General features: G+C 60.4%; 1 protein-coding gene across 10 annotated transcripts; it reads right to left on the minus strand.

Annotated features, from left to right (window-relative positions):
- Positions 1-1038: 1038 nt before the first annotated feature.
- CDC42BPG (CDC42 binding protein kinase gamma) lies at positions 1039-24436 on the minus strand. Of its 10 annotated transcripts, none has more exons than XM_040465924.1 (37): positions 24186-24435; positions 21432-21523; positions 21267-21350; positions 20804-20899; positions 20321-20469; positions 19670-19763; positions 19260-19460; positions 18875-19123; positions 18360-18439; positions 17441-17538; positions 17272-17352; positions 16883-16980; positions 16612-16791; positions 16239-16331; positions 15974-16095; positions 15825-15897; positions 15489-15595; positions 15287-15401; positions 14880-15028; positions 14699-14787; positions 14336-14388; positions 14152-14250; positions 13997-14056; positions 13597-13702; positions 13176-13309; positions 12953-13092; positions 12772-12853; positions 11900-12116; positions 11022-11084; positions 10310-10909; positions 9136-9320; positions 8956-9040; positions 8706-8826; positions 8451-8568; positions 8154-8280; positions 7947-8032; positions 1039-1092 (listed from the first exon to the last, which is right to left on the minus strand). In XM_040465924.1, the coding sequence occupies exons 1-37, from the start codon at positions 24343-24345 to the stop codon at positions 1087-1089; spliced, it is 4692 nt and encodes a 1563-aa protein (XP_040321858.1). In that variant the 5' UTR covers positions 24346-24435; the 3' UTR covers positions 1039-1086. The 10 variants fall into 10 exon arrangements, with proteins under 10 accessions (XP_040321858.1, XP_040321857.1, XP_040321856.1 ...); XM_040465923.1 differs by lacking the exon at positions 1039-1092 and adding an exon at positions 6769-6932 and having other exon boundaries at positions 16239-16325; positions 24186-24434; XM_040465922.1 differs by lacking the exon at positions 1039-1092 and adding an exon at positions 6769-6932 and having other exon boundaries at positions 14152-14247; positions 24186-24434.
- Between the last annotated feature and the right edge of the window lie 2120 nt (positions 24437-26556).

Genomic DNA, 26556 nt, shown 5'->3' on the forward strand with positions numbered 1-26556 from the left:
CAGAGCCCGACGCGGGGCTCGAACTCACGGACCGCGAGATCGTGACCTGGCTGAAGTCGGACGCTTAACCGACTGCGCCACCCAGGCGCCCCAATGTGAAAGTATTTTTTTAAAGTTTATTTGTTTTGAGAGAGACAGAGACAGCGTGAGGGGGGGAGGGGCAGAGAGAGAGGGAGAGAGAGAGAATCCTAAGCAGGCCCCGTGCTGTCAGCACAGGGCCTGACGCGGGGCTCAAACCCACAAGACCGTGAGATCATGACCTGAGCCGAAACCAAGAGTCGGATGCTTAACTGACGGAGCCACCCAGGTGTCCCTGTTCTCTGTCTCTAAGAGCCTTTTATGGTTTGCCTCCCTCCCTGTTTGTAACTTATTTTTCCTTCCCTTCCCCTATGGTCTTCGGTTAAGTTTCTCAAATTCCACAGATGAGTGAAAACATATGTTATCTGTTTTTTCTGACTGACTTTCTTCACTCAGCATGATACCCTCCAGTTCCATCACGTTGTCGCAAATGGAAAGATTTCATCATTTTTCATCACCGAGTAGTATTCCATTATATATATATATATATATGCCACATCTTTACCCATTCTACAGTTGATGGACATTTGGGCTCTTTCCATAAGTTGGCTGTTGTTGAAAGCGCTGCTATAAACATTGGGGTACGTGTGCCTCTACGAATCAGCACTCCTGTATCCTCTGGATAAATTCCTAGGAGTGCAATTGCCGAGTCATAGGGTAGTTCTATTTTTAATTTTTTGAGGGACCTCCACACTGTTTTCCAGAGCGGCCGCACCAGTTTGCATTCCCACCAACAGTGCAAGAGGGTTCCCGTTTCTCCACATCCTCGCCGGCGTCTGTTGTTTCCTAAGTGGTTCATTTTAGCCACTCTGACCCGCGTTGAGGTGGTATCTCAATGTGGTTTTGATTTGTCTTTCCCTGATGAGGAGTGACGTTGAGCATCTTTTCATGTGTCAGTTGGCCATCAGGATGTCTTCTTTGGAAAAGTGTCCATTCATGTCTTCTGCCCCTTTCTTCACTGGATTATTTGGTTTTCAGGGGTGGAGTTTGGTAAGTTCAAAGGGGAACTCACCTCTAATTTACAAAAAAAAAAGTATTGTAATTAAAATTGATTTAAAATAGCATCCGCTATGTAATATTCTTTTTTAAAATATTCTTTAGGGGCGCCTGGGTGGCGCAGTCGGTTAAGTGTCCGACTTCAGCCAGGTCACGATCTCGCGGTCCGTGGGTTCGAGCCCCGCGTCGGGCTCTGGGCTGATGGCTCAGAGCCTGGATCCTGTTTCCGATTCTGTGTCTCCCTCTCTCTCTGCCCCTCCCCCGTTCATGCTCTGTCTCTCTCTGTCCCAAAAGTAAATAAAAAACGTTGAAAAAAAAATTAAAAAAAAAAATATTCTTTATTTTTGAGAGAGAGCGTGAATTGGTGGGGGAGGGCAGAGACCAAGGGGGACAGAGGCTCCAAAGCGGGCTCTGCACTGACAGCAGTGAGCCCGACGTGGGGCTCGAACTCACGAACCATAGTCGGACACTCAACTGACCGAGCCTCCCAGGTGCCCCATCTAGGTAATATTCTTGACAAAAAAGTTAAATATGAATTTCAGGGGGAACCATCAGACAAATGGAAATCACAGGCCGTCGTACAAAATAACTGGCCTGGACCCTTAAGACCATGTTAATATCAGGGAGGCAACAAAAACAAGGCGGCCAGTTGCTCCTCGTGAAAGGAAATTGAGCCTGGACCACCAAATGCAACATGTGATCCAGAATTAAATCCTCAATTTTTTGAAAAGTCCATAAAGAACATTTATGCCACGGTTGTACCATGAACCGAGCGGCTTAAACAACAGAAATGTCTTGTCTGTCCATCTGGAGTTCGCACGGCTGAGGTCAAGGTATGGGCAGGGCTGGTTCCCTCTGAGGCTGTGAGGAGAATCCGGTCCAGACCTCTCCCCGGCTGCTGGGGGTATGCTGGCAATCTTTGGGGGTCCTCGGCTTGTGGGAACATCACCCTGATCTCTGCCTGCATCATCACGTGGTCCTCTCCCTGTGTGTGTGTCTGTGCCCAAGTTTCCCCTTTTTTAATTAGAAAAGTTTGTATTTTAAATAAACTCTGTGTTCAACGTTGGGCTCAAATTCACGACCCCAAGATCAAGAGTTGTATACTCTAGGGGCGCCTGGGTGGCTTAGTCAGTTAAGCGTCCGGCTTTGGCTCAGGTCATGATCTCATAGCTCGTGAGTTCGAGCCCCACGTTGGGCTCTGTGCTGACAGCTCAGAGCCTGGAGCCTGCTTCCCATTCTGTCTCCCTCTCTCTCTGCCCCTCCCTCGCTTGTGCTCTGTCTCTCTCTGTCTCTCAAAAACGAATAAATGTAGGGGCGCCTGGGTGGCGCAGTCGGTTAAGCGTCCCGACTTCAGCCAGGTCACGATCTCGCGCTCCGTGAGTTCGAGCCCCGCGTCGGGCTCTGGGCTGGTGGCTCGGAGCCTGGAGCCTGTTTCCGATTCTGTGTCTCCCTCTCTCTCTGCCCCTCCCCCGTTCATGCTCTGTCTCTCTCTGTCCCAAAAATAAATAAAAAAAGTTGAAAAAAAATTTTTTAAAAAATAAAAAAAAAATGTTTTTTTAACGTTTTTTCATTTTTTGAGAGAAAGAGAGAGAGTGCGAGTGGGGGAGGAGCAGAGAGAGAGAGGGAGACACAGAATCCAAAGCAGGCTCTAGGCTCTGAGCTGTCAGCACAGAGCCTGATGTGGGGCTCGAACTCACGAGCTGCGAGATCATGACTTGGGCCGAAGTCAGACGCCCAACCGACCGAGCCACCCAGGCGCCCCTAAGCTCCCCTCTTTTTAAAGGATACCAGTCATGTCGGATCAGTGCCCACCTTGATGAACTATTTTAACTCATTACATCTTCAATGACTGTATTTCAATGACTGACCTTTCATACATGAAAGTCATGTATGGAGGTATTTGGGGTTAGGACTTCCACATATGAATTTGGGGGGATCACAGTATATCCCATAACAGATTGTCATTAGATGGCATTGTTGTATCAATATGAAAACTCTCGAGACGATAACAGTGGCTTCTGGTGGTTCCTTATTTTTTTTAATTTTTTTTCAACGTTTATTTATTTTTGGGACAGAGAGAGACAGAGCATGAACGGGGGAGGGGCAGAGAGAGAGGGAGACACAGAATCGGAAACAGGCTCCAGGCTCTGAGCCATCAGCCCAGAGCCTGACGCGGGGCTCGAACTCACGGACTGCGAGATCGTGACCTGGCTGAAGTCGGACGCTTAACCGACTGCGCCACCCAGGCGCCCCCGGTGGTTCCTTATTTTTAAGAGATGTCCCTGAAGTATTTAGGTTCAAGACGTCTGTAACTTACTTTTAAATGGTAGCAGAATACGTTATGTACGTGTATATATGTAGATATTGATAGATACGGAGGTAAAGCAGAGGCAGCAAAATGCTAACAATGGGTGAGTATAGGCGAAGAGTACAAGGGGCTCATATTCTTTTTGTTTTTTAATGTTTTTATTTATTTTTGAGACAGAGAGAGACAGAGCACAAGCAGGGGAGGGGCAGAGAAAGGGGGAGACACAGAATCCGAAGCAGGCTCCAGGCTCCGAGCTGTCAGCACAGAGCCCGACGCGGGGCTTGAATTCACAGACTGTGAGATGGTGACCTGAGCCGAAGTCGGACACTCAACTGCCTGAGCCACCCAGGTGCCCCAAGGGGCTCATATTCTTTTGATCTTCTTGTAGGTTTGAAATTTGTCAACATAAAACATGGGGAGAAAATAAATGTTTATTATTTATTTTTTGTTTATGATTATTTTAATTTTATTTTAGAGAGAGGGAGAGAGAGAGCGTGAGCAGGGGAAAGGGGCAGAGGGAGAGATATAGAATCTCAAGCAGGCTCCAATGCTCGGTGCAGAGCCCGACGCGGGGCTCCATCCCACGACCCTGGGATCATGACCTGAGCCAAAATTGAGACGCTCAACTGACTGAGCCCTTTTTTTTTTTTTTTTTTTTTTTAAGATTTTCTTTTTAAGTAACCTCTATGCCCACGTGGGTCTCAAACTCCCAACCCCGAGATCAAGAGTCACATGCTCTACCTCCTGAGCCAGTCAGACACCCTGGGAGAAAGTCAATTTTTCAAAAATGTGACAATCTTTTGGCTAAATCATTGCTGAGTGTCTGGGAGGCTGTCATTTCCCCAATTTGGAGAAGATGGCTGGGAGCCTAGTTTGCAAGGGCCCTCAGCGTCCCTGCCCTGGGCCCTCTCTTTGGGGTTCTGCATCGCAACAGGCAGAAGCAAACATTTCCTGAGGGGGCTGAAGGCATTTTACACTCATTGCACCAGAGTCTTGCCAGGACCTCCCATGAAGTGGGCTTTATGAGCCCCACTTACAGATGGGACTATTGCAGCTGAGGGAGGTCAGGTAACTTGTCCATGAATGCACAGCTAGACTAGACCTCGGACTGTCTGACTCTCAAGGCTGGAATTCCCTGTCTCCAACTAGATGTGAGGCTGGGTTCCCTTCTTGGGCCTTTCCCCAGTTTAGGGTTGGCCATGAGTCTCAGGGCTAAGCCAACAGTTGCCCAGGCCTGCCCTGATCCCGGGGCCCAGGCCATACCTTCCTTCCTCATCCGGCTCAGCCTCAAGGCCTGGCTCCTGCTCAGCGAGGGACACTTGAGCTTAAGACCAAATGAGGCACCTCCCAGGCCCCCTCTTGCCTCCCAAGCCTCCCAGCCCGGGTGGGGCAACAGGGTGCTGGGTACCCTTAGTGTGCCCTCCAGATCTCCTTTCACCCAGCTCTGTGCCCCCAAGGTTGCCCTCCACTGGCTGCAGTGACTGAGCTCTAGGGTCCTCTGGTTGCTGCTGGTGTTTGGATGAAGGGAGGCAGGAGACTGAGGGAGGGAGCAGAGCGAGGTCCGAGGTCCGAGGAGTTTATTCCCTGGGCTTGTTGCCTTTCTGCTCAACCATAGCTGAGTTCTTTTTTTTTTTTTTTTTTTTTCAACGTTTTTTATTTATTTTTGGGACAGAGAGAGACAGAGCATGAATGGGGGAGGGGCAGAGAGAGAGGGAGACACAGAATCGGAAACAGGCTCCAGGCTCCGAGCCGTCAGCCCAGAGCCCAACGCGGGGCTTGAACTCACAGACCGCGAGATCGTGACCTGGCTGAAGTCGGACGCTTAACCGACGGCGCCACCCAGGCGCCCCATCCATAGCGGAGTTCTACTGAGGGCCACAGCTCCTGTCAGGTGACACCACTGCCCCTTCCTGCCAGGTGGCCCGGTGGTGGTAACAGCTTCCCACAGCTGCTAGGGCTCGGGGGCCCTGCCACTCCTCGGTGGTTTCCATTATCATGGCCACACTTTTGTAAGCCGTCCCTTTGCTACTAAACTCTGTTTGCATGTGTCATAGGATTCCTGAAAATCTGGGGAAGACAACTCAGTCTTTGACCGCCCCCGACATCCCATGGCTCCCTCCGTCTCTGATCCCCCCCATTTTCTGCACCCTAGCAGAACAGATCCAGGCATGGAGGCCAGCAACTTAAAAAGTTGTCTTTATTGGTTTCGTACTGACTCACAGAGCATTAGGGTCAATCCCTCCCGGGAATATGGCGTTTAAGGAGATAAATACTTATTTTGCCCCCCACTTGTCAGCAGAGGGACGTTTAATAAAAATAGTAATATAATAACAATAATAGTGACTGTGATCAATAATAAAATGCCCCCTATGATCCCCTAATACACAGGTGGCGGAGGCTTTGGGAAAAAGGACCACCCCCCTTTCCGGGAAGGGCCAGAGTGTGCCTGGAGACCCCCCAGTGGCCCCCATCAGGTGCCATCGCCCACCAAGTAGCCTTTATAAATACCCTCCCTGTCCTGTCCCTGTCTAGGAATGATCTCCCCGCCCACCCCCCCCAACCCCGGGCGGATTAGATGCAATGTCATTTGGCTCACAGGGCCCCTCTCTGTTCCCAACCCCACCGAGCTCCTCCCCAGAGAGAAAGGCCCCTCAGTCTATCAGTAGTGTTCTTCCCCCAGCTCCCATCCGCTCTCTGCTCCTCTTCACTGCTCCTCCCCTCCCTGCTCCTCCCCCTCCTCCTCCTCCCCCTCCCTCTCCTCTTCCTCCTCCTCCTGCCAGCCGCTAGCACTCTCTTCTACTTCCTTCTCTCACTTTCTTCACCTACAGCCTCCTTTACCTACATCTTCCCTGCTCCTTGTCTATCTTTCTTTCCTTTGAAAAAAAAAGTTGTTTTTTTAATTTTTAAGTAATCTCTACACCCAACATGGGGTTCGAACTCACACCCCCTAGATCAGATGTCACAGGCTCTACTGACTGAGCCGGCCAGGCACCCCATCCTCCTTTCCTTTGGATCAGAGTCTGTCTTTCCTACCTCAACCTTGAGCAGAGACCGTGATATGCCCCACCTCGGCCTCACCTGGGGGCTGGACAGTGCCTTGCCAAGACCCCAGATTGCCGCCAGAGACCCACCCCCACCCCGACTCTTGCTTAAGGCTTCCTGAGGCTTGACACTGGGAAGGAGAACTTTGGCACAATTACCCCTGGACTCCAGGGGCAGAGGGGCCCCCAGGGCAGAAAAGGGGGCCATTCTATTCCCAGTGGCTAGCAAAGGTAGGGGCCGGGAGCAGAGGGGAAAGGCAGGACGATGGCTCAGAGTCAGGTCTCCTGGGTCCTGGGAACCCAGGCCAGCCTCTGAGTCGCTGTCCAGCCCAGGCCCTTCCTGAGTCCGAATTTCCACACATCCCGGGCCAGCCGGAGCATGGCATTCCTCAAGCTCTTTGCTCACTCATGTGTCTCAGTCCTGGGATTAGGGTGGGCCCTGCCAGAGGGTGTCAAGGGGAACCCTCTGATTCAGGGGCTGGGGGCAGGCTCCGGGGCCGTTCTGAGACCTGGAGGGGAAACAGAAGGAAGGACCCTTTCCTCACCAGACCAGTGCCTCCCAGAGGTCTTCCCCCGACCCATCACCTGCTGCAGGGAGGCCCTTGGAGGAGGTATGAGATCGGGGTAGGGCTACATGAGAAGAACTTGGGGAGCTCCAACTTAATATCCCTTAAGCCCAAATCGAAGTCCCTTTGCTCATTTACTTTACTCCATTCTTCATCAACCAACAAACATGCTTTATGTTAGGCGAAGACAAACTTGACCTCAGTCTCAAGGAGCCCGCGGTTGGGGGAGGAGGGCTAGTATCCAGAAGAAAGCCACAGCACAGAAGGACTGACACGGAGAGGTGGAGGGAGCAGGGCACAGGCCCTAGGGAGGCCCTAGGACAGTATTAGCACAGAGCGTTGAGGGTGGCCTGAATGTTAATAGAAGGACATTCAAAGCAGGGGGGACGGCAGGGGCAAGAGCCTGAGGGTGTGGAAGAATATGGCAAGTCCCGGGGATCGGAGTGGTTTGGTGTGGCTAAAGCTAGGGTGACGGTGGGGAAGTGGCTGGAGGGTGCATGGGAGCCTTCCCAGCTCCTCTTACGTCTTCCTTCCCCTGTTCCCCTTCCCCCCTCCTCTGATCCCTCCACCTCAGGCTGGGCCTCTAAAGAGCTCCCCTTCGGTGGCACTCCCCCCATGTGCCAGGCACCCCGCTGAAGTAATCATCACCTCATACAGCCATCACTTACGTAATAATCTGAAATAATAACCTCATTTTATAGGTGAAATAAGCTCAGGGAGGCTGGACATCTCGCCCAGGGCCACATGCCTGGGACATCAGAACCAAAATTTCCACCTAGGCCAACCTGCCTCTACGCCTCTGTTGGGGCCCCACTGTGGGGCGAGTCTGCTTCCCTTAGGATCCAGGGTGGGGATGGGCTCAGCCTGTTCTCTGGCTTCAGGTCCCAGAGGTGGGCCTAGCACAGAACAGAACTACCTGTCCTTTAACAGAGGAGGGAAAAGCCCCCACCGGCTCACCTGTATCAGGGAGTCTGCGGGGCTCAGAGATCCCTGGGAGCAGGACACGGACTCACTGGACAGAGAGGTCCAAGGCTTCCTCTTCACTGTTCCAGGAGCAGGATGAGGAAGGGGACAAAAATCCAAGGTCACATTTGAGGAGTCCAAAGGGGGTGTAAACTTTGGGGAGGGAAATCGAGGCAATGGAAGCAGCGGGGCTGTCCTTACTGGCGTCCGCGTCTCCAGTGAGCCCGTCGCTGCCCACGGAGGCTGGCCGCCTCGAGGCCTCCGAGAAGCTGTGGGGACGCTGCGGGCCGGAGCCGCGGGTACCTCGGCCCTTCCCTCCTGGAGCCTGCTGGGGGACAGTACCTAAGGGCTGCGACCGCAGGGGACCCCCAGCCTAGACGCGCGGAGGTCCCGGGTCCCAGGGAAGCAGGGGGCTGCGATTGGGGCAGGCGGCTCGGAAAGGTCGGTGATTGGCTGAGCCTTACCAGGGACGCTTGTGATTGGTCCCGGAGAACTCACCGGGGGCAGATCCCTGGCGCCGGGCTTCCCGTCCGTGGGGCCCACGTGCACCAGGTGGTTGAAGTTGGAGGGCGGTGAGATGAGCTTGGAGCGCACAAAGGGGTCCTTCAGCAACTCCCTGCGGGCGGAGGGAGAGTAGGGGCGGCGGCGAAGGGGACGCCTCCCCCGCCCTCTCCCGACACGGACACGCCCCCGTGCTTTGCCCGGTCCCCAGCTCGCGAGCCCCCGCCCCGCCGGCGCACCGCGCACGCGCACCTGCGCCGCTGCTGCCGCTGCTCCTCCGACACGCGGAAGAAGAAGTGGCGCTTGCTCTTGGTGCGGAACAGCTGGCGCCGGCTGTTGTCAGTGAGGTCGGGGATGTCGAACTCGTCCTTCTCTGTGGGAGGAGCAGAGAGCCGGACGGTGCTCACAAGTCCCCAGGGTCCCCGTCAGCTGGAGCTCAGGGTCACACACGCACCCGCGAACGCGCACACACTCCGTACTCTCGTGCCCACGCACTTCCTACCTGCCAGCCGGTTCCTGAGGTAGGTCAGGCGGACCTTCTCCGTGCCAAAGAGGAACAGGGAGCCCTCTGGGTTTAGGGGTCGCACCTGAGGCGGCAGGCACGGAGGTCAGCCGCGCTGCTCGACTGCACCCCCCCCCCCCCCCCCCCGTCCAGGGCCAGGGGATCTGGGCAGGCCCTCACCTTCTTGAGTGGCACCGTCTGGACCCATTCTGCTTTCCTTACATCAAACACGTCGATGGAATTCTCGCTGAACACTGTCAGGTAGGGGGCTGCATAACCTGCAGGGCAGGACACTGTGCTGTGCAGCCCCTGGCAAGTCAGGCGCCTCCGCGGGCTTGTTTCCTCCTCCGTGTCACGGAAACACCCTGTGCCCGGCCACAGCACAGTAACTTCCACGCCCAACCAGAGGACCTTCTTCTGAAGACTCCAGGTTGCCCCACCCAACCTCCGCAACAAATCAGAGATCACAGTCCTGGAGCACTCGCATGCCGGGCATAGTTCTAGCCACTTGGCGTATTTTTTCCCCTTTATTTCTCAAACAACTCTGGGTGGGTAGGACCATCATCCCTAACTTACAGATGATGGAATGTAACCCCAGAGCTAAGTAATGGGCAAGGTCACCCAGTGATGAGCGAGAGCTGGGAACTGGCCCTGGGCAGTCTGATTCCCACTCCCACAGACTGCGTCTGCGCTACACCCAATCCACAGGCCCAACGCCGGAAGAGCCGCCGGTCATGAAGGGAGCCCGGTCCCTGTCTGTCAGCACGCCACCACACCAGTTACCTGTGAATGTGTTGGACTCCCTCACTGCCCTGTTCGTTCGTTCATTCATTTACTCATTCATTCCTCCAAACATCCGTAGCCCCTAGGGTGTGCTTCCCCGGGCTGGGTGCAGGATGTGTTGAAGAAACCAGGCCCAGCCCATTCTGCAGTCCCCCCCCCCCCCCGCCCCGGTACCAAACCAGTCATTATAGGAAGGTGCTAAGAGCAGCAGGGCAGAGGTCTGAACACAGAGGTTGGGGAGCAAAGAGGAACAAAGGGCCAGGGACGGGGGGAAGGTGGGGTAGGGAGCATGAGAGCAGTAATGACGATGACAGAAATCATGGTGGTCATTTATGGAGAGCCTTCCAACTCCAGGCCTTGAGGCGGCATTGGGGCTGGACCTGGTTAAGAGTTTGCCAGGTATAAAAAGGACAGTTTAGGCTGGGGGAGGAGCATGAGCAGGGACATGGGAGAGGAATATCTGGCTCAATCCACTGAGGACAGAGCAGGGTGTGGTCAGGCGGGAGGACCCTGTCTTCCTCTGACGCGTAGGTGCCAGGCCCCGCCCAAGCTGACCCCCCACAGGCCTTACCCCAGCCCGTGGGCACTGCGGGCCACAGCAACTCATGGACGCGGGACTTGCGGCCGGCGCTGTCCACGTAGACCCCGGCCGTGGCGAACAGCAGCAGGAACTCACTCAGGCTGAGCTCCACGGCGCCCAGTGCCTCGCCCAGGCCCCCGCGGGATGGTGGCAGCTCCTCGGGCACCAGACTGGCCCCTAGGGCCAAGGGAGCGGCCTCGTTGAGCAGCGGGTAGAGTGCGAAGGTCCCGGCTGCTCCCACGCACAGCCGGTCGCCCAGCAGCCCCAGGCTCTGCACGGGTGCCGGTGCCTGAAGCTCACGGATGCGGCGCTGCCAGGGCCCTGGGCCCGGGCCCAGCTGGTAGCAGAGCACCTGGCGCTTGACGGCTACGCAGAGCACGGGCGTGCGGGCCTGCAGGATGCACCCGGCTGCCAGCACCTGGCAGCCTCGAGACTCGGGGATCTTGGCACCCGCCACCTCCGCGCTCTCCAGCTTGGCCAGGGCGAAGAGGCGCACGCTGGGGCCACGGCCGCACAGCACAACCAGAAGGCCCGCGGTGGGGCTCACGGCCAGCCGCTGCACCCGCCGGCACTCGCCCACCTGGAAGATGTCTTCGGGGTGCAGCGAGGGAGAGCGTCACCAGCAGGGTGAACAACAGCCCCGTGCCCATCCTCCTCTCTCCCCCCGGGGCTGACCCCCACCCGGGCCCACCCTGGCCCGTACCGTTGCTGTGCAGGTGGATCACAAACAGCCCCTCCTCGGTGCCCAGAGCAAGCCGTTCCTGGTCTAGTAGAGGGAGGGAGAGAATCAGGGGTCAGGGAGGTCATCTGGCAGCCCGAGACCAGGCAGTCCGCCTGTCCTTGCCGAGCCTCAGTTTCTCCTGAGGACACAGGGATGGCCATCCCGCTGTCCCTGCATCCCTGGCCGCTTCTCTCTCAAAGTCTGGGCTGGCTCTAATGGGGAAGGCCCACAGGCGAGAGGCCCCCACCCTGAGTTGTGGGCTTCGGGGTAAGTCATGTCACCGCTCAGAGCCTTGGCTTCTCCTCGCGTAACGTGGGGACAGTAATGGTTCCTTTCTCCCAGAGCTGCTCTGAGGCTGAAGCAACGCAGGGTGAGTGTTCAGCTCACAGCGGTCCCTGCTCAATAAATGCCCTCATCCCCCCAGCTCCCGACTGACACAGAGGACCTGGAGGAGCCACAGTCTCTCGTGGGGCTCCCACTCTGAGTGCAGGGGGAGGCCCCAGCTCTCCAGGGCAGGCGCTGGCTCGGGGCTCCGGCCACTGCCAGGGGAAGCCAGGAGGCACTGCTCCCTCACTTCTCCGGCTGTCATCATGGAGGTCTCCCCAGAGGAGACAGCGTGAGGCTCGGCTGCTTCCAGGCTCCCTGTGGCCACCCCGCTGCCGGTAAGAGCACCGGGACTGAAACCCTCATCTGTCTCTTGCTAGAGCCTTTGCTCTTTTCAACTCACTCAAGACTCATTTAGAAAAAGCAGAATCTGAGGCACAGAGAAATGGAGTGGCAGAAGCCACCCCCCCGCCCCCTACCTAAGGCTGCCCACAGAACCACGCCCAGGGCGATGCCCCCCTCGGCATGTGGCTCACCGATGATGGCAGCGCAGAGCGCGTGGGGCAGCAGGGGCAGCCCGTTGTCATAGGCTTCCTTGAGCGTGTACACAGGCCGAGGCCTTGGCCGCGTGTCCAGAAGCAGCCGCTGCAACTCGCCCAGCACCTGCAGCCAGCGCTCCCGCTCAGCCTCACTCTCTGCCAGCAGCAACACGGTGCACATGGCAGGGGGCACCGTCAGCTGGGAGGCCGTCACCTGTGGGCAGGGACTCAGGCTGGAGGGCTGTGGGCCGAGAGCCAGACATCCCCCTCCTGCTCTCCACCGGATGATGCTTGTTCGCACCAACGTGAGCTGCCGGGCACAGCGCTAGGAGCCATCTTACAGCGGTGATAAGCCAGACGGAGTAGGGTGGTCAGACAGACCCCGAACCAGTGCCGTGGCGGGAGAAGGACGGGGCATCCCCAACCCGGGCCAAGAGTAAAAGATGGCCCCCCAGGGGAAGAGACATTTCTGCCAGTGCCCAAGGGATGAGGGGAGTCACCAGGAATGATCCAGGTCGGGGAGAAGCTTGGGGGCTGGCCTGGGCTGCACAGCAGAAACAGGATGTGAGGGGCCCGTGGTTACAGGGCACTTTGGGAACTGGAGAAAGCAAGGTGTGTCCAGAGCAGAAAGAGGCTCAGGGTCAGAAATGTGAGGCCTCAAGCACACAGTCAGGAGCACCCTGAGGGTGATGGGAAGCCACGGAAGGGCCCTAGGCCAGCGGGATGCGGGCAGCTTCGCGTACAGAAAGTGCACCGTGCTGTGGGATGGAGGCAACCGAGGTGGCATATGTGTGTGTCTGAAGAGGGCAGCCACGGAGAAGGAGACAGACAGAAGGGGCTGCAGTAGGGCCACACGGAGGCGGACTCACCCTAAAGATGCGTGGCAGGTCCCGGGACTGGGCGTGAATAACATCAGAGGCCAGGACGGGGGTGGCTGAGAACTGAGGGTCCCTGGGAGGTCCGTGGAGCTGGTCAGAGGTCACATTGCCCCTGGCTGCCTCCCTCCCCCCGACCCGCATCCCTCGTCCCCGGCCACTGCCTGGCACCCACCTCAGATCCAGCGCCTGTAGGAGGGCCCCGCTGGCCGGGCTGAGCCGTGGATCAGGGGCGTCAAACAGCAGCAGGCGGGAGTCACTGAGGGCGGCGAACACCCGCTGCCAGCCCCGCCGGACCCCCGAGGGCCGTGGCACCTGTGGGAAAGGCAGGCATGGGGGGGGCCTGCCGGGCTCTCGGCCCGCCCACGCCAGCCTCCCCCTCCCCAGCCCCAGCTCACCGACAGGAAGCCCTCGTAGGCCGTGCCTGTGCCCGTTTCGGGGTGCACTCCCAGGGCCGTGCGGAGGAGGTCAGGGGGCACGGGGCAGGGCGGGGCCTGGGGGGCACAGGCTGAGTGACAGAAGTAACCACAGGCTGTGGAGAAAGCAGGAAAGGCAGATGGTGTGAGGCTGGGTGGGGACAGCCTGGAACCAGGACTCGGGTTCCCGCCTCCCTGAGGCTGTGGTGGCTCCTGGACTGTCACCAATTCCCCGTCAAGTGAGAAAAAAACCACAAAAATTGAGCAACGGGAGATGAGGCCCAGACCAAGAGGAAGGCTTGCATGTGCCAGGATCCGGGCCATTCATTCCGTCCTCCAGGGGACTGGGTGCTGGCACGTGGGAGGCAGGTGTGGGGGTGGGGTGGGGGTGGGGGTGTCTCACCGTCACAGCCCAGGCCCTGGCGGCCCAGGCCCAGCATCAGCGAGGTGCAGCGGAGACACTTGGTGGGGGATGGGAAGCTCCGGGGCCGCAGCGAGTGTGAGCCGGGCTGGGGACAGGGAGACAAGCTCGTTACCCACGCCTGACCATGGCCTCCCAGGTCCCTGCGTCCCACCCCCGAGGCCACCCTGAAGTGTCAGGTGGGACCAGAGAATGAGCCAGTGGCAGTGTGAACCCAGCCCCAGTGAGTCTGTCACAGCACTCAGACTCATTGCCACTGCCGCTGTCCCCAGGGTGGTCTGCCAGCCATGACTAATGCACGTAGAGGGACTCAAGCAGGTCCTTGGAGGCCCGGAAGAATGGCTGGGTACCCCCACCCCGCCCCGCCCCTCTAGGTGCGGACCTTTGCGGGAGGAACTTCTGTAGGGGTGGTGACAGCAGCGGGCGCTCTGGGGAACACAGCCTGCGGGGGGGGGAGGGGCAAGCAAACAGGTGAGGGGGGCACAGGCAGAAGGCGGGGCCCGGCCCCCCAAATGCGGGACTCCTGCCCGTCCTCACCCCCAGACGCAGGCTGCGGCGGCCCTCTGGCTTCAGCTCGGGCTCCATACCGGGCCTCAGGGCCTCTCCTGAGATGCCAGGATCCTTGGTGGAATCCTTCTGGGGATTGAGGATGAGGGTGGAAATCAAGGCCCCTGGCTTCCGTCCGGGACTCCTCCCAACCAGCCCCTGCAGGCCCTCTTACCTCTGAGCTCCGGAGGGACAAGAAGGGAATCAGGGAATTTGAGGGCTTAGTGTCTGCAAACAGAGAGCACGGGTCACCGGGGGTGGGGGTCCCTGGCCCGGTCCTAACGCTTGTTCCTGGGGAACTGGGGGCCGGCAGGAGCCTCAGTTTCCACCTCAGTAAAATGGAGAAATGACAGCAGGCCCCGGTGGGTACGCATACAGCGGGTGCTCAGTAAGTGCCGGGCGACAGAGAGCCAGGCGAGCGGCAGAGTCAAGAACTCTCATCTCCACGGTCCCGCGAGGCTGTCGGGGGACCCCCTGGGGAACCCTGAGGCTCAAGTGGGGGACTTGCTCCAGGACGGGCATGCAGATGGCCACTTACCCGCTGGCCCCCGGGCCTGCAGCTCCTCCCGCAGCGCGGCCAGCTCCTGCCGCAGGCCCCGGCTCTGCTGCTCGGCCTCCTGCAGACGGCTGCGGGGCGGGGACGGGACCGGTTAGGGGCTTGGCACAGGCCTCCTCGCGGGTCCCACGCCCCTTCGTGCAGGGCCTGGCCCGGGCCTCACCTGTCGGCCTGCCGCTGGGCCTCCTGCACCTGCGTCAGCTGCTCCTGCAAGCTCTGCTTGGCCCGGATCTCGGCCTCCAGCGCCGACTGCAGCTCCAGCCTGGCCGAGGCATCCATCTTCTGTAGCCGCCGTGCCTTCCACTGGTGGTCCTGGCGGCCAGGGGGCGCCCGCGTGAGATGCCCCCGGGTCGGGCGTGGGGGGGGGGGGGGGGGGGGCCGGCCAGCCGGCAGCCTCAGAGGCCTCTCCCGCCAGACTGTCCACACCACCCGGCCAGACTCAACATCCTAGACCGGCCCCTGACCCCGCTGTGAGCTCAGGCGAGTCACTGATCTTCCGTGGACTCAGCGTCCCCACCTGCCACGTGAGGCTGCTGCCAGCCCCTCCCCCGGGGCTCTTCCGGGGCTCACCAGCGGCCGGGTGGGGGGCGTCTGGGTGCCCACGTTCCGCAGGGACTCCAGCTCCTCGGCCATCTTGGTGGCCAGGGCCTGCAGGTAGCCTCTTGAGACCTTCTCATCGTTCACCCTGGTTGGGAAGGGGGCTCCGGGTCACGGCCTGAGCCCTCAGCCCTGCCTGGGCCCAGCCCCTCCCCGCCAGCCCCCGGGCACCCACCAGCTGAGGATGTCGGCAATCTGGGCCTCCCAGTTGCTCTCCGTCTCCCTCCGTTCACCCTCCAGCTGCTGCTTGCTCTGCTGCTCCCTCTCCAGCTCTCCTACCAGCTGGGGCCCGGGAACAAGATGGGTCAGCCCCCGGGGGCCCGGCACCCCCGAGCCCCGCCCGCGTCCACCCCCGTTCACCCGCCATGGCTTGCCGGCCACCTGCGGGTGCTGCGGGGCTGGGGACACAGCCTGCTCTGAGACCCTGGCGGCCTGCACCATCCACCCTGCCGGCTCCCCACATCTGTCCCACGGCCCGTCGGTCCGTCTGCCCTCTGTCTGCCATGCTCACCCGCTCCTGCTCCAGGCTCAGCCTCTGGTTCTCTTCCTGGAGCCGGCACAGAGCCTCCTCCTTCCCACTCAGCCTGGGGAAGAGCGAGTGACGGGATGGCCCCCAGCTCAGGCCCCCGTCCCGCGCCCCGCCCGGGCTGCCCGGCTCACCCGTGGCCACGGGCCTGCTCCAGCTGCACACGTAGGGCAGCTACCTCCTTCCTCAGCTGCGCTTCCTGAGGCCCGCCCTCGGGCAGCCCCGTGCCGTTGGTCTCAGAGGCGGCGTGGATGGTCTTGAGGGACACGGAGAGGGGTCAGGGCAGGGGCCTGAGAAGCTATGGCCCACTCTACCCCTGGGACAAAGGCCTGGCCCTGAGAGCCCGGAGGAGGTCGGGCCAAGGGAAGCGCCACTTGGAAGGGGGTGAGACCTCGCTACCTTGACCCGCAAAGATTCCTTCTCAGTGCTTCGCTCCCGCTGTCTCTGGAGCTGTGTCACCTCCCGGCACAGGGTGGCCACCTGGGCCTGCAGCTGTGGCGAGGTGCAGAGGCGGCCACTGCTGACTTCGTCCGTCCCACCCCTCTGCCCGCCTCGCTACAGACTCTCGGGCCCCGCCAGGCACAGCAGGAATGCAGGCAGGGGCCCACCCTACCTTCATCTGCCTGCTCAGGCCTCAGCCAGCCCCAGTGGGGGCGCAGAGGCACGTAGTGTTGCCAGCATTGAGCACTGAGCTCCCTGGGCCCCCAACGGCCACACTGGGGTTCACAGGGGCAGTGCTCTGCCGCTGTCCCCACCCATCCCCATCACTCACCCTCCTGCCGGTATCCTGGGCTTCCTCCAGCCGGGAGCTCAGAGCCTGGGTCTGGCTGGCCATGGCTGCCTCTCTCTCCTGGGCCTCCCGCAGCCTCTGGAGCAGCTCCTCCTGCCGCTCCTGGGCTCTGCATAGTTCCCCTGCCTGGGCCCGCAGCCCTGCCTGAGCCTCGGCCAGCTCCTGGGGGGTCGGAGGGCAAGGCCTGGCGTCAGGGCACAGACCTCCTCACCGTGGAGCCCTGGGCCGCTCGGCCACCCCACCAGGCCCTCACCCGGAGGAGCCGGTCTCTCTCCTGCCGTAGGTCCGAGTCCTGGCCTGGGCTACCACCATCCGTCTGGGATAAGGAGGCCTTGCTGCCCCTCGGCGTCTCTGCCAGGAATTGTCACTGAGGCCCACGTGCACTGACGGCCTCAGCCAGGCACTCCGCGTGTGGCATCTCCCAGAGCCCTCACCACAGCCCGGGGAGCGGGTCTCCTTGGCTCACTTTCTACGTGCAGGCTCGGAGAGTTTAAGATCTCCCTAAGATCACACCTCATCCACGGAGTAGGGCCAGGACTGGAACCCGGGTTGGATACAGGTGTGCTGGGAAAGCAGCTCAGCCTCTGGGGGGAGGGGTCGAGGGGAGGGGGGAGAGACGGGGTGGCGTGGGGGGCCGGGTACCTGACAGCCTGTGCCGTAGAGTCTGCACTTCCTTCTGTAGCCGCTCCAGCTCCCGATGGTCTGAGGACACCTGCAGGGCCTCTGCGGGCGGGGTGGGGGGGCACCCATAGGTGAGTAGCTAGTCCTGGGTCAGACCCACCCCACCCTGCTCCAGCTGGTTCCCCGGTACCTTGGAGCTTCCGGCTCAGCTCCGTCTTCTCCTGCTCCAGACAACGGAGCTTCCGCTCTAGGGCAGGCAGCTGCTCAGAGCTGCTCTCAGGGCCCGGACTGGGGAGAGCAGGGCCACACATGTTGGCGGAAACCCCACCCCCCACCCCCCAAAGGCTCCTCCATCCTCCTGCGTCAGTCATTCATTCATCCAAGAAACACCCACCGTGCCCCAGCTCTGTACCCAGCCCTGGGCTCTGTGGTGGAAGAAACGAACCGGACCAGGCCCTGCCCCCGGAATACCTGTGGGCAGCACCCCAAGGCCCCCCAGACCTAGGTTCAAGCCCTGGCCCTTCTAAGCTGTGTGAACCTAACACATCTGAGCCTCAGTTTCCTCACAGGAAATTGGAGGTGATAACAGGCCCTCTTCCAAGGACAGTGAAGAGAACTTAGTGATTTGGGCCAGCTGCCCCCGTGCCTGGCACACGGTGGGCGCTCAGAGTGCAGGTCAAGACACATTTGCTTCCACCTCAGAACACCTCGTTGCCTAAGACCTTGCTGCGGTCTCAGGCCAGCCCCTCAAATGGAACTAGATCATTCCACCCATTTTACAGAGGCATAGAGTGTGGCTGGGGGGCTGGGAGGGGCCCTTTCAACTCTAGGCCTCTGGTTCCAAGTTCATGACACTCTCAGCCTGCTGTAGAGGGTACTCTAAGGGCCAAATGCAGGACAGGTCCCACAGGGGGCTGTGGCTTTGCCACAATTTCAGGACACAGGGGCTGTCTTCCTGAGGACTCAGAGCACATTTCCTGAGCACCTGTCACATCCAGGCAACAGGCAGGCCATCAGCCCCTTTCCCAGGGTCCCAGTGGGCTACCTGCCCAAGGTTCCAGGCCAGGCAGCCCCCAGCCTCCTACTAGGTATGCGAGGACTAGACTCACCTGCCCGAAGTGTAGGTGAAACCCACAAATGGCAGGTGGTGGCCCGAGAAGGCCCCGTGGGAGGGTGGGGGCAGGGTCCCCTGCAGAAGGAGGGGAAGGAGCGTCAGACTCAACAGGCATAGCTCCTGGCTGAGGCTCAAGACCCAGGAGACTCCCTGGGACTGGGGGTGCCAACCTCTTCCTGCTAAGAATGGAACCGAGGTGGGTGACGCAGCCCCCACCTAAACAGACTACAACTCCCATGAGCCCTTGCGGCCATGGCCTCCCAGGTGCTTCCAGGAGTCTCCTTGGAAGACTTCTGGCTCACAGAATGACACTCGAGGTCAAACGACCTTCACCTGTCACAACCCACCTCTGAAGAGGTGAACTGGCCCAGGTGAACCACAATTCCCATGAGCCTCTGGGGTGTGAAGGCGTCATCCTAGGCCCAGCAACCACTCTGGAGAACCTCTGGGGGTTTCCCACAGCCAGCAAGGGGCAGGCAGTTTTCCCCCTGCAGCGGGGCCCAAACTCACTGGATGGTTGAGAGTGTCATCGTCCACATCGAAGTTGGAGGTGTCCACAGGCCCGCGAAGCTCAGGGATGTAAGGGGCAGTGCTGGTTGCCAGCCGCTCCCAGTCCACGCCTTCAAAGAAGGGGTGGTTCCGGAAGTCATCCAGCCCCCCGCGGCCCAGGCGCTCCTCCTGGCGGCACAGCAATTGGCGGATCAGGTCTTGGGCGCTGGCCGGCACGTCAGGTGCATCCGCGGGAAACTGCAGGTGGTCCTGTAGGTGGGGGGTGGGGGTGGGGTGGAGGGGTGCAGGTGGGTGTACAGGATCCCACCCCCACCTGCGGGCATACCAACCACGCGGACTCGGGACTCTGCTGCCCTCCCGGAACCCCAGAGCCTGGCGGCCAGACCTCATGGTTCATGATCTTGCCGTAGGTTTCCACCAGGGATTCAGCATAGAAGGGCGTCTCCCCGAAGAGCAGCTCATAGGCACAGACTCCCAGTGACCACCAGTCGCACTGTGGGCCATAGTGGCCCTTGCCCTCCTCCATGGCTTGCAGGATCTCGGGGGAGATGTAGTCCGGTGTCCCTACTGCCACCGACGAATCCACCTAGGAGTGGGGGGGCCACGAGAACAACCTTGGGCTTGGCTAGAGCTGACGGCCCCTCACCACAGGCCCGAGCCTGGGCCTGACACCCCAACTCTCTAAGGCTTAGCTGGCCTGGTGACCCCACTTGGGGCCTAGACCCAGGCCTTCTTCCTTCCACCCCTGGGAGCTCTCCAGGCCGGGTGTCCCCAGCCCTTGCTCTGGGGTCTTACCATGCCATTGTTGTTGAGACGTAGACAGGAGCCGAAGTCAGCCAAGCGGATGTGCCCGTTCATGTCCAGCAGGACATTGTCCGGCTTGACATCCCTGAGGGAGCACAGGGAGAGAGCGGGGCTTGACCTGTGTGTGTAGATGTGTGTTCTGGCACATTCCGGGGTATGAGTGCATGGGCGCACGCACACACCAGCGTGTGTATTGTCACACGTGTTCCTGCGAGTCCACAAGACCAGTGTGTGTGCATGTACACGGGAGGGGGAAGGCTGGTGGCCAGGCCTCCTGGGTGCCAAGAGGGAAAAAGGTGGTTAGTGGAGAAAAGGGACCCATAAGGATGAGCCACGGAGGCAGCAGCGTATGTCGTGGGGGACACAGGAGTCAGACTTGCCTGGTGCAAACCACGACCCGGGCGCCCACCGGCTGGGTCACCTCAAGCCAGGTGCTTACCTGTGCTAACCCTGACTTTCTCATCTGTAAAGTGGGGACAAGAGCAGTGCCCATCACATGAGGTTTTTGGCCTGAGGATTCAAAGGCATCGTGCACATGAAGCACCCAACATTGGGCTTGGTGAGTGTGCTCAACAACTGTCAGCTGTCCCTAGAGCTTTCCCCAGGGGCTGGTCAGGGCAGGAGGGGCTTCGGGGGCCCCACCTGTGCACGTAGCCCAGCTGGTGCAGGGAGTGGATGGCCAGCACCATCTCAGCCAGGTAGAACTGGGCCAGCTCGGGCGGAAGGCGGTCCTCAAAGCGGCTCAAAAGAGTGAGGAGGTCCCCACCGGCATAGTAGTCCATCACCAGGTACTGGATGGGATTGGGGGGGGGGGAGCGGGGGGGCAAGAATCAGACAGGGAGGAGGGTGGGGGGCATCTGCCCCAGGGCCCTGCCTCCCACCCACCTCCTCGTGGTCCCGAGGGGTCCTGGGAAGGCAAGACCATCTCCCAGCAAGCAGCTCTAGGGCAGCTGGCTCCCAGCAGAGCTCAGGCAGGGGCTCTGGGCCCAGCAAGGGGTGGCCAGTGGAAGCCTCTTGGTCCCTGTAGGAAGGGTCTCTCTCTCCTTGGACCCAGCTCCCCTGGCACCCAAGGCCCTCCTCCTTTGTCCCCGGGCAACGGCCCCCACCCTCGCTGAGTATCCTCACCAGGTATTCCTCGTCTTGGAAGGCGTAATGCAGAGTGGTCACCCAGCGGCTGTCCCCCTTCACCAGAACGTCCCGCTCTTCCCGGAAACAGGCAGTCTGCAGCAGGTTTGGGGAGCAGGGGCGGGGGTGGGATCAGAGCCCAGGAAGCCCTCCTCACCAGCTCAGGGGGTGGAGGAAGACTAGGTAAGTCTAGGAGCTTGGATAGAAGTTGCCCGGGTGAGCCACGGCCTGTGCCTTACGGCTCCGGGCCTCAGTGTTACGGTAAGGAAAATGGGAATTACAGTAGCTTCTGAGAAAGGCTTGTTGTGGGGAAGCAACAGGGGAGGCTGGTGGTTGGATCCTCTCCCGTCCCGGGGGCCAGGCCGGCCCCTTCCCCAGCATGCCCTGCACGCCCCACTGGCAGCACACTCTCCCCCCCCCCCGCCTCGTAGGGTGCGCAAGTCCCATTGGACCCCACACTGACCTCGGCCCTCTTCAGCATCTCCCACTTGTGCAGCATCTTCATGGCAAAAATCTGCCCACTGTCCCTCTGCCTCACCACGGCGACCTGAGGCCACAGGGAGCACCGGGGTCAGCTCTGCCTGGGTGCGAACCCCCTCCTCCCACCTACCCCGTGCCTTTTGCTCACCTCCCCGAAGGCCCCTCGGCCGATCACCTTCAAGATCTCAAAGTCATCTCTCTGTAGCCTCAACTCTTTCACCTTCGTTACGAAGGGGCCGGCTGAGGGGACACAGAGTGGGGCTCAGGGAACCTACGGGGAGGCCCCAGCTCCCTCTCTTACCTGGGGAAAAGCGGGAGCCACAACCCCCACCGGGGCAGGGGCGGCCTCTGGCCAAGGGGCCGAGAGGGGCTGCAGCCCACTCGGTCATGAGTAGGAAGTGTGGAAGGTGGGGGTCCGGGCTTTGCTGACCACCTGGCCCCCAGACCTCCCCAAATCAACGGTTCCCTGAACCCCTGTCCCCAGACTCTAGGCGGCCTCATCCCAGGGGCCCATGGAACTGGTAATCCCTCCCTGCCTGCAGGAGGATACTGGCTGACCAGGTCACCCTGGGGAGGAAGGGGATACCATTCCCACCCTCGGCTCCCAGTTCCTGGCGCCTATCAGGACCAGGCCTGGGCCTGTCTTGGGAAACTGGACGGGCAACATTCCTTGTCCCCAGAGAGGCTTCTCTGCCACCGGGGAGCTGTGAGCCCTGGTCTTGGGACCCTGTAGGCACAGAGGTACCTGGCTGGGAGTGAGGCCTGGGGCAGCCCCAGAAGACAGGTCAGATATGGTGCTGCAGGGCCCTGGGAGGACACACTTTGGGCTCCCTGTGTGGGGCTTTCTCAGTCTGGAGGCATAAATAGGTCTGCCCAGCTTCTCACAAGACTCAAGAACAGAGCCAAAAAACCTTTCCCTGGCGCCTGACGCTGGCACCTGAAGGGGTAAACACTCGAGATCTCCTCCAGGCCTGACCAGCCCAACAACTCTAGGCCCTGCCTCCCTCTCTGGACTTGGCCTTCACCTGGCCAAGAAGCTCTTCCTCTCACAGTCCCTGATACTCCCTTTAGAGGCATCTCCGGCCAGTCCCAGGCCTTTTCCAGGCCTGGAGAAGCCACAGGCCTGGGGGAGGGAACTGAAGCCTGGAAACTTAGGGAGGCAAGAGTGACCGGTAGGGGTGGTTGGGGGGGGGGGGGGAAGCTGCAGACTGGCTCTCCGCCTCAGTTTCCCCCTGCCAGCAGGTAAACTCCCTGCCAGCTGGGCGGGTCTGTGGGTGGGACAGAGAGCTGCTCCACAGGTTTATCAGGCAGAACCCCCGCAGCAGGGGTGGTGTGGAAACCTCGTGACAGAAATTAATTGTCTCTTTTCCCAGGTCTGTGTGTGCGGCTGGGGAGCAGCAACCGCGGGCTCCAGGGGGGAACTGAGGCCAGGGTGGCTCCCAATCCGCCAGACGGGAACCAAAACCTGGGGCCTAGAGTCAGGAGGACCCAGGCTCCCGGGACAGGCTGCCCAGTCCCCTTGCCATGCCGCAGGGAATGGGGGCTCTGGGCAGGAGCAGGGACAAGTTGGAGCAGGGGCAGAGTGAGTCACCGCCCTGCCAGTTACCTCGGGAGATGTCAACAGACAGGCCCCCATGCTGGGGTCCCAGGCAGGGATGCCAGAGGCAGGCAGGGAGGAGCACATATGTGTGCAAACACACACACACACACACACACACACACGCGCGCGCGCGCGTAGGCGTCACAGCGGGTGATGACAACACTGTCAGATACACATGAATAAGGTGCAGAAGTCCCTGGGGACAGTGGCAGGCACCAGAGGCAGGGGCTTCCTGGCTGCCCTCACCCTGGAGGAGAGGGCTGGGCTGGGGGCCAGCTCACCGTCATGTCTCACGGGCCCCCAACCATGCCGAGGCCAGGCCTTGCACCTGCCCAGAGCTAAGGAGTTCTGGGGATGCTCGTCACCCACTGGGCAAACACCTGCCTCACCCCGCTCTCCAGGCCAGGCCCGTCAGCCCTCTTCCACGGACTTGGCCAGGCATAACCAGGGAGGCCTGGGGCTGGTGAGGGTGCCCACATTGGGTTGAGGTTTACTCCAGGTCACCCACTTCCGGTGCCTCGGATGAGTCAACCCGGAAGGGGCGCAGACCCACCCCCAGCCGGGCCCCCCCTCCCTGGCTTTGGGAAATAGACCTCAGGAAGCCTGGCCAGCGACTCGCACCCACAAAGGGGCTGAGGTTGGTGCCGGTGCCCAGTTTGGGGTGGTCTTGCATGCGGGGACATAGAAGTGTGTGTTTGTGGGAACATCTGTCACGCGTGCAGTGCCTACGGATCTGTGAGTGGAAGCAGGCAAGTGTATAATGCAATGGCCAGTGTGGCTCCGGTGGTCTTCCGGGTGAAGTGCGGGGCTCCCTGGATCTCTCCTTGAGCTGTATGTATCTGCGTGTGTCTATGTGGTATGTGGGAGACTGAGGAAGCATGCGTGTCAGTGGGTGACACACACAAGGCTCTGCGTGTGTGACTGTTTGTTCGCAAGGGTCATGAGGTATATGACATGTGAGCCAGGAGTCCCTGACGCGACTCTGCAGCACATGTCTGGGGTCTATACTTGGGATCAAGTTTGTGTGTGTCCGTGTAAGTTGTGTGCTGTGCACACACGCCAGGCTCTGTCGGTGGGAAGGAGTGTGCGTGAATCTGAGGGAGGAGAAGGTGTGCAGCTAGCTGGGAGGGCCCAAAGGGGCCGGTGGCACGTGTCAGGGCCGGTGCGGGCTCTGCGCGGGGAACCCGTGGGGGTGCCGCTCCCTGCGGGAGGGTCTGGGGGCGAAGGGCGCGGGGGTGGGGGGAGGGTCCCGGCGCGGTGTCCCCCGGACCACCCCACCTCGGTCCAGCCCGGGCCACTCACCCCAGCTCAGGAACTGCGCCACGTTGCGCTCCCGCCGGAGGGGGGCGCTGCTGAGCTCGTGGTGCAGCCCCAGCAGCAGATCCAGGAGGCCGTCGAGCCCGGGGCCACCGCCGGCCTCACCCCGCGCCAGCTGCTCCAGCGCGCGCAGCCGCCGCTCCATAGCTGCAGCCGGAGCCCCGCACCCGGGCTAGAGCCGGGCCGCCCGCATGCCGGCCCGTCGGTCCGTCGGTCCGTCCGTCCGTCCGTCCGCGGGTCGTTAGCGCGGCCTCCCCCCACCCCTCCCGCCCTCCCCGCTGTCACCTTCCTTCGCGGCCTCCTGCGCGCCCACACCTGGGCGTCGCGCCCCGCCCTCTGCCCCGCCCCCCGACGGACGGGCAGGTGAGCGCCGGCCAATGGGAGACGCGACTGGAAGTGAAGGTGGGAGGGCGGAGGCGCGCGGGGGCGGGCCAAACCCTCGGCCAGGAAGTGGGGGGGCGGGTCCCGAAGAGTAAACTCCTGACTGGGCCGGGCCAAGGGGGGTGGTCTCCCCCCGGGGCCAGGAAGGCTACCTAGGTCTCCGCGTGGCCCCAGAGCCAGCCCTACCGGGGCTTTCGCCGGCCCCTAACCTAGGTGGGGGATGCCCGGGGCAGTGCAGCTTCCCTCAACCCCCTGGGAAAGGGGGCTGGAGACGCCCGCGACCCCGGAGCCGGATGGGAGTTGTAGTCCCCTCTCTCCCTGGGATGCTGGCCGCTCTTGGCACACACCCTCCCCCAATCCCCTCCGCAAGAGGTAGGGGGGGAACCTCGCTAGTTTCTAATTTCATTTTACTTGTGTCGTTACAGCCGACTAGGGAGGCAAGTAGGCGAGGCAGGGATGATTACACCCATTTGGCAGATGGACATACTGAGGCTTGGGAAGGACGAAGGTGAATGGAGAAGCCCTGGAGTGGGGCTGGGCTGGCAACTCCACCACAGGCTTTTTAAGCATAGGCGAGAGCGAGGCCTGCGACCGGCCTGGAACACGGAGGCCAAGGAGAGGTGGAAGCTGGGCTGGAGGAGGTGGTTGAGGGGAGGGCCTGATTCTATCCAGTGGCATTTCTGATTTCTGCCCAGCTGTCTCCAGCTGGGCTGGACCAGACACCATGGGACTGTGGGCCTGTCCAAGAGGAGGGATCAAAGGGTGGGGCATTTTAGTGGCTTTAGACAACAAATTCTTCCATTAAAAGATCTCTTTGGGGATTTGCCTCCCCCCTCAGACTGAGACCTCCTGGAGTCCAGACGGTCAGGTTGAGGGAGGAGGCGCCCCGTGAATGTCTCTGGAGCTGAACTGAGCCTCCCTGGCGATACACAGGGGACTTTCTGACTCATCTCCCCTTTGGTCTCCTCGGAGACCTGCCCTGTGGCTTCCCTGTGCCCTGCGTCTGTGAAATGGAGTAGACTGTCTCACCCAAGTCAGTCAGGTGACAGAAGGGAGGCGGGATTCAAACCCAGATCTGGGGATCTCTTCACTGCCTCTGTCCCCTGGGAGGGAGCAGGGGCTGGTGGTGTTCTGTCACCTGCAGCATTCTGGGCACTCCTCAGGGGGCAGGGCAGGGCAGGGGTGGGGCCTGCCCCGCTACAGGCCACAGGGGGGCGCCAGAGACCAGAGGAGGGCCAACTGCCCAGGACAGGACCAAGTGCCCATCTCCTAGAGCAGTAGGGGGGAGCGAAAGTGTCCTGGGTGGGAAGATGGGCTACTTCCCGCTGCTGCCCTTGGACACCCTGACTCCCTGACCCCAGGCCGCCACAGCCCCCAGGGGCCAGCAGTCACGGGCCCATTGGGTGAGGCCTCTGGGTCCTGGATCACTCCTCGTGTGACCTCTGGCCAAGTCCCTAAGCCTCTGGGAATGCTGAATTCTCAGGCTATCGTCAGGCCCTTAAGATTCCATCCCCACAGGGGGGACTGGCTGGCTCAACCCACCTTATGGTGACCCGAATGTCTGGAACTCCTGCCATTAACTGGGGGGTCCCTGTAAAAACCATCACCATAGGGGCACCCGGCTGTGATGAGCATGCGACTGTTGATCTTGGGGTTGTAAGTTCAAGCCCCACATTGGGTGTAGGGATTGCTTTAAAAAAATAAAAATCTTAGGGTGCCTGGGGGGGCTCAGTCAGTTAAGTGAACTCTTGACTCTTGACTTAGGTCACAATCTCACAGTTTGTGAGTTAGAGCCCCGCATCCAGCTCTGTGCTGACAGCATGCAGCCTGCTTGGGATTCTCCCTGTTCCTTTCTCCCCGCCCCTACCCTGCTCGCGTTCTCTCTCTTTCTAAAAAATAAATAAATACGCTCAAAAAAAAAAAAAAAAAAAAAGAAAAGAAAAGAAAAGAAAGAAGAATGCTTAAAAAAAATAAA

Source organism: Herpailurus yagouaroundi, unplaced genomic scaffold (assembly GCF_014898765.1).
Source record: "Herpailurus yagouaroundi ecotype Mexico unplaced genomic scaffold, PumYag 569, whole genome shotgun sequence".
Classification (NCBI taxonomy): Eukaryota; Metazoa; Chordata; class Mammalia; order Carnivora; family Felidae; genus Herpailurus; species Herpailurus yagouaroundi.

Coding starts and splice junctions, on each gene's coding strand:
- CDC42BPG (XM_040465920.1), bottom strand. CDS start 24,345: ATGGAGCGGCGGCTGCGCGCGCTGGAGCAGCTGGCGCGGGGTGAGGCC. Junction 15,402..15,488: donor ATTGCCGACATCCTCAGCTG/GTGGGTGCCCGG, acceptor CTTCCCAACCAG/GGTGAACGATGAGAAGGTCT. Junction 14,788..14,879: donor GCCCAGCGGCAGGCCGACAG/GTGAGGCCCGGG, acceptor CCCGCCCCGCAG/CCGTCTGCAGGAGGCCGAGC.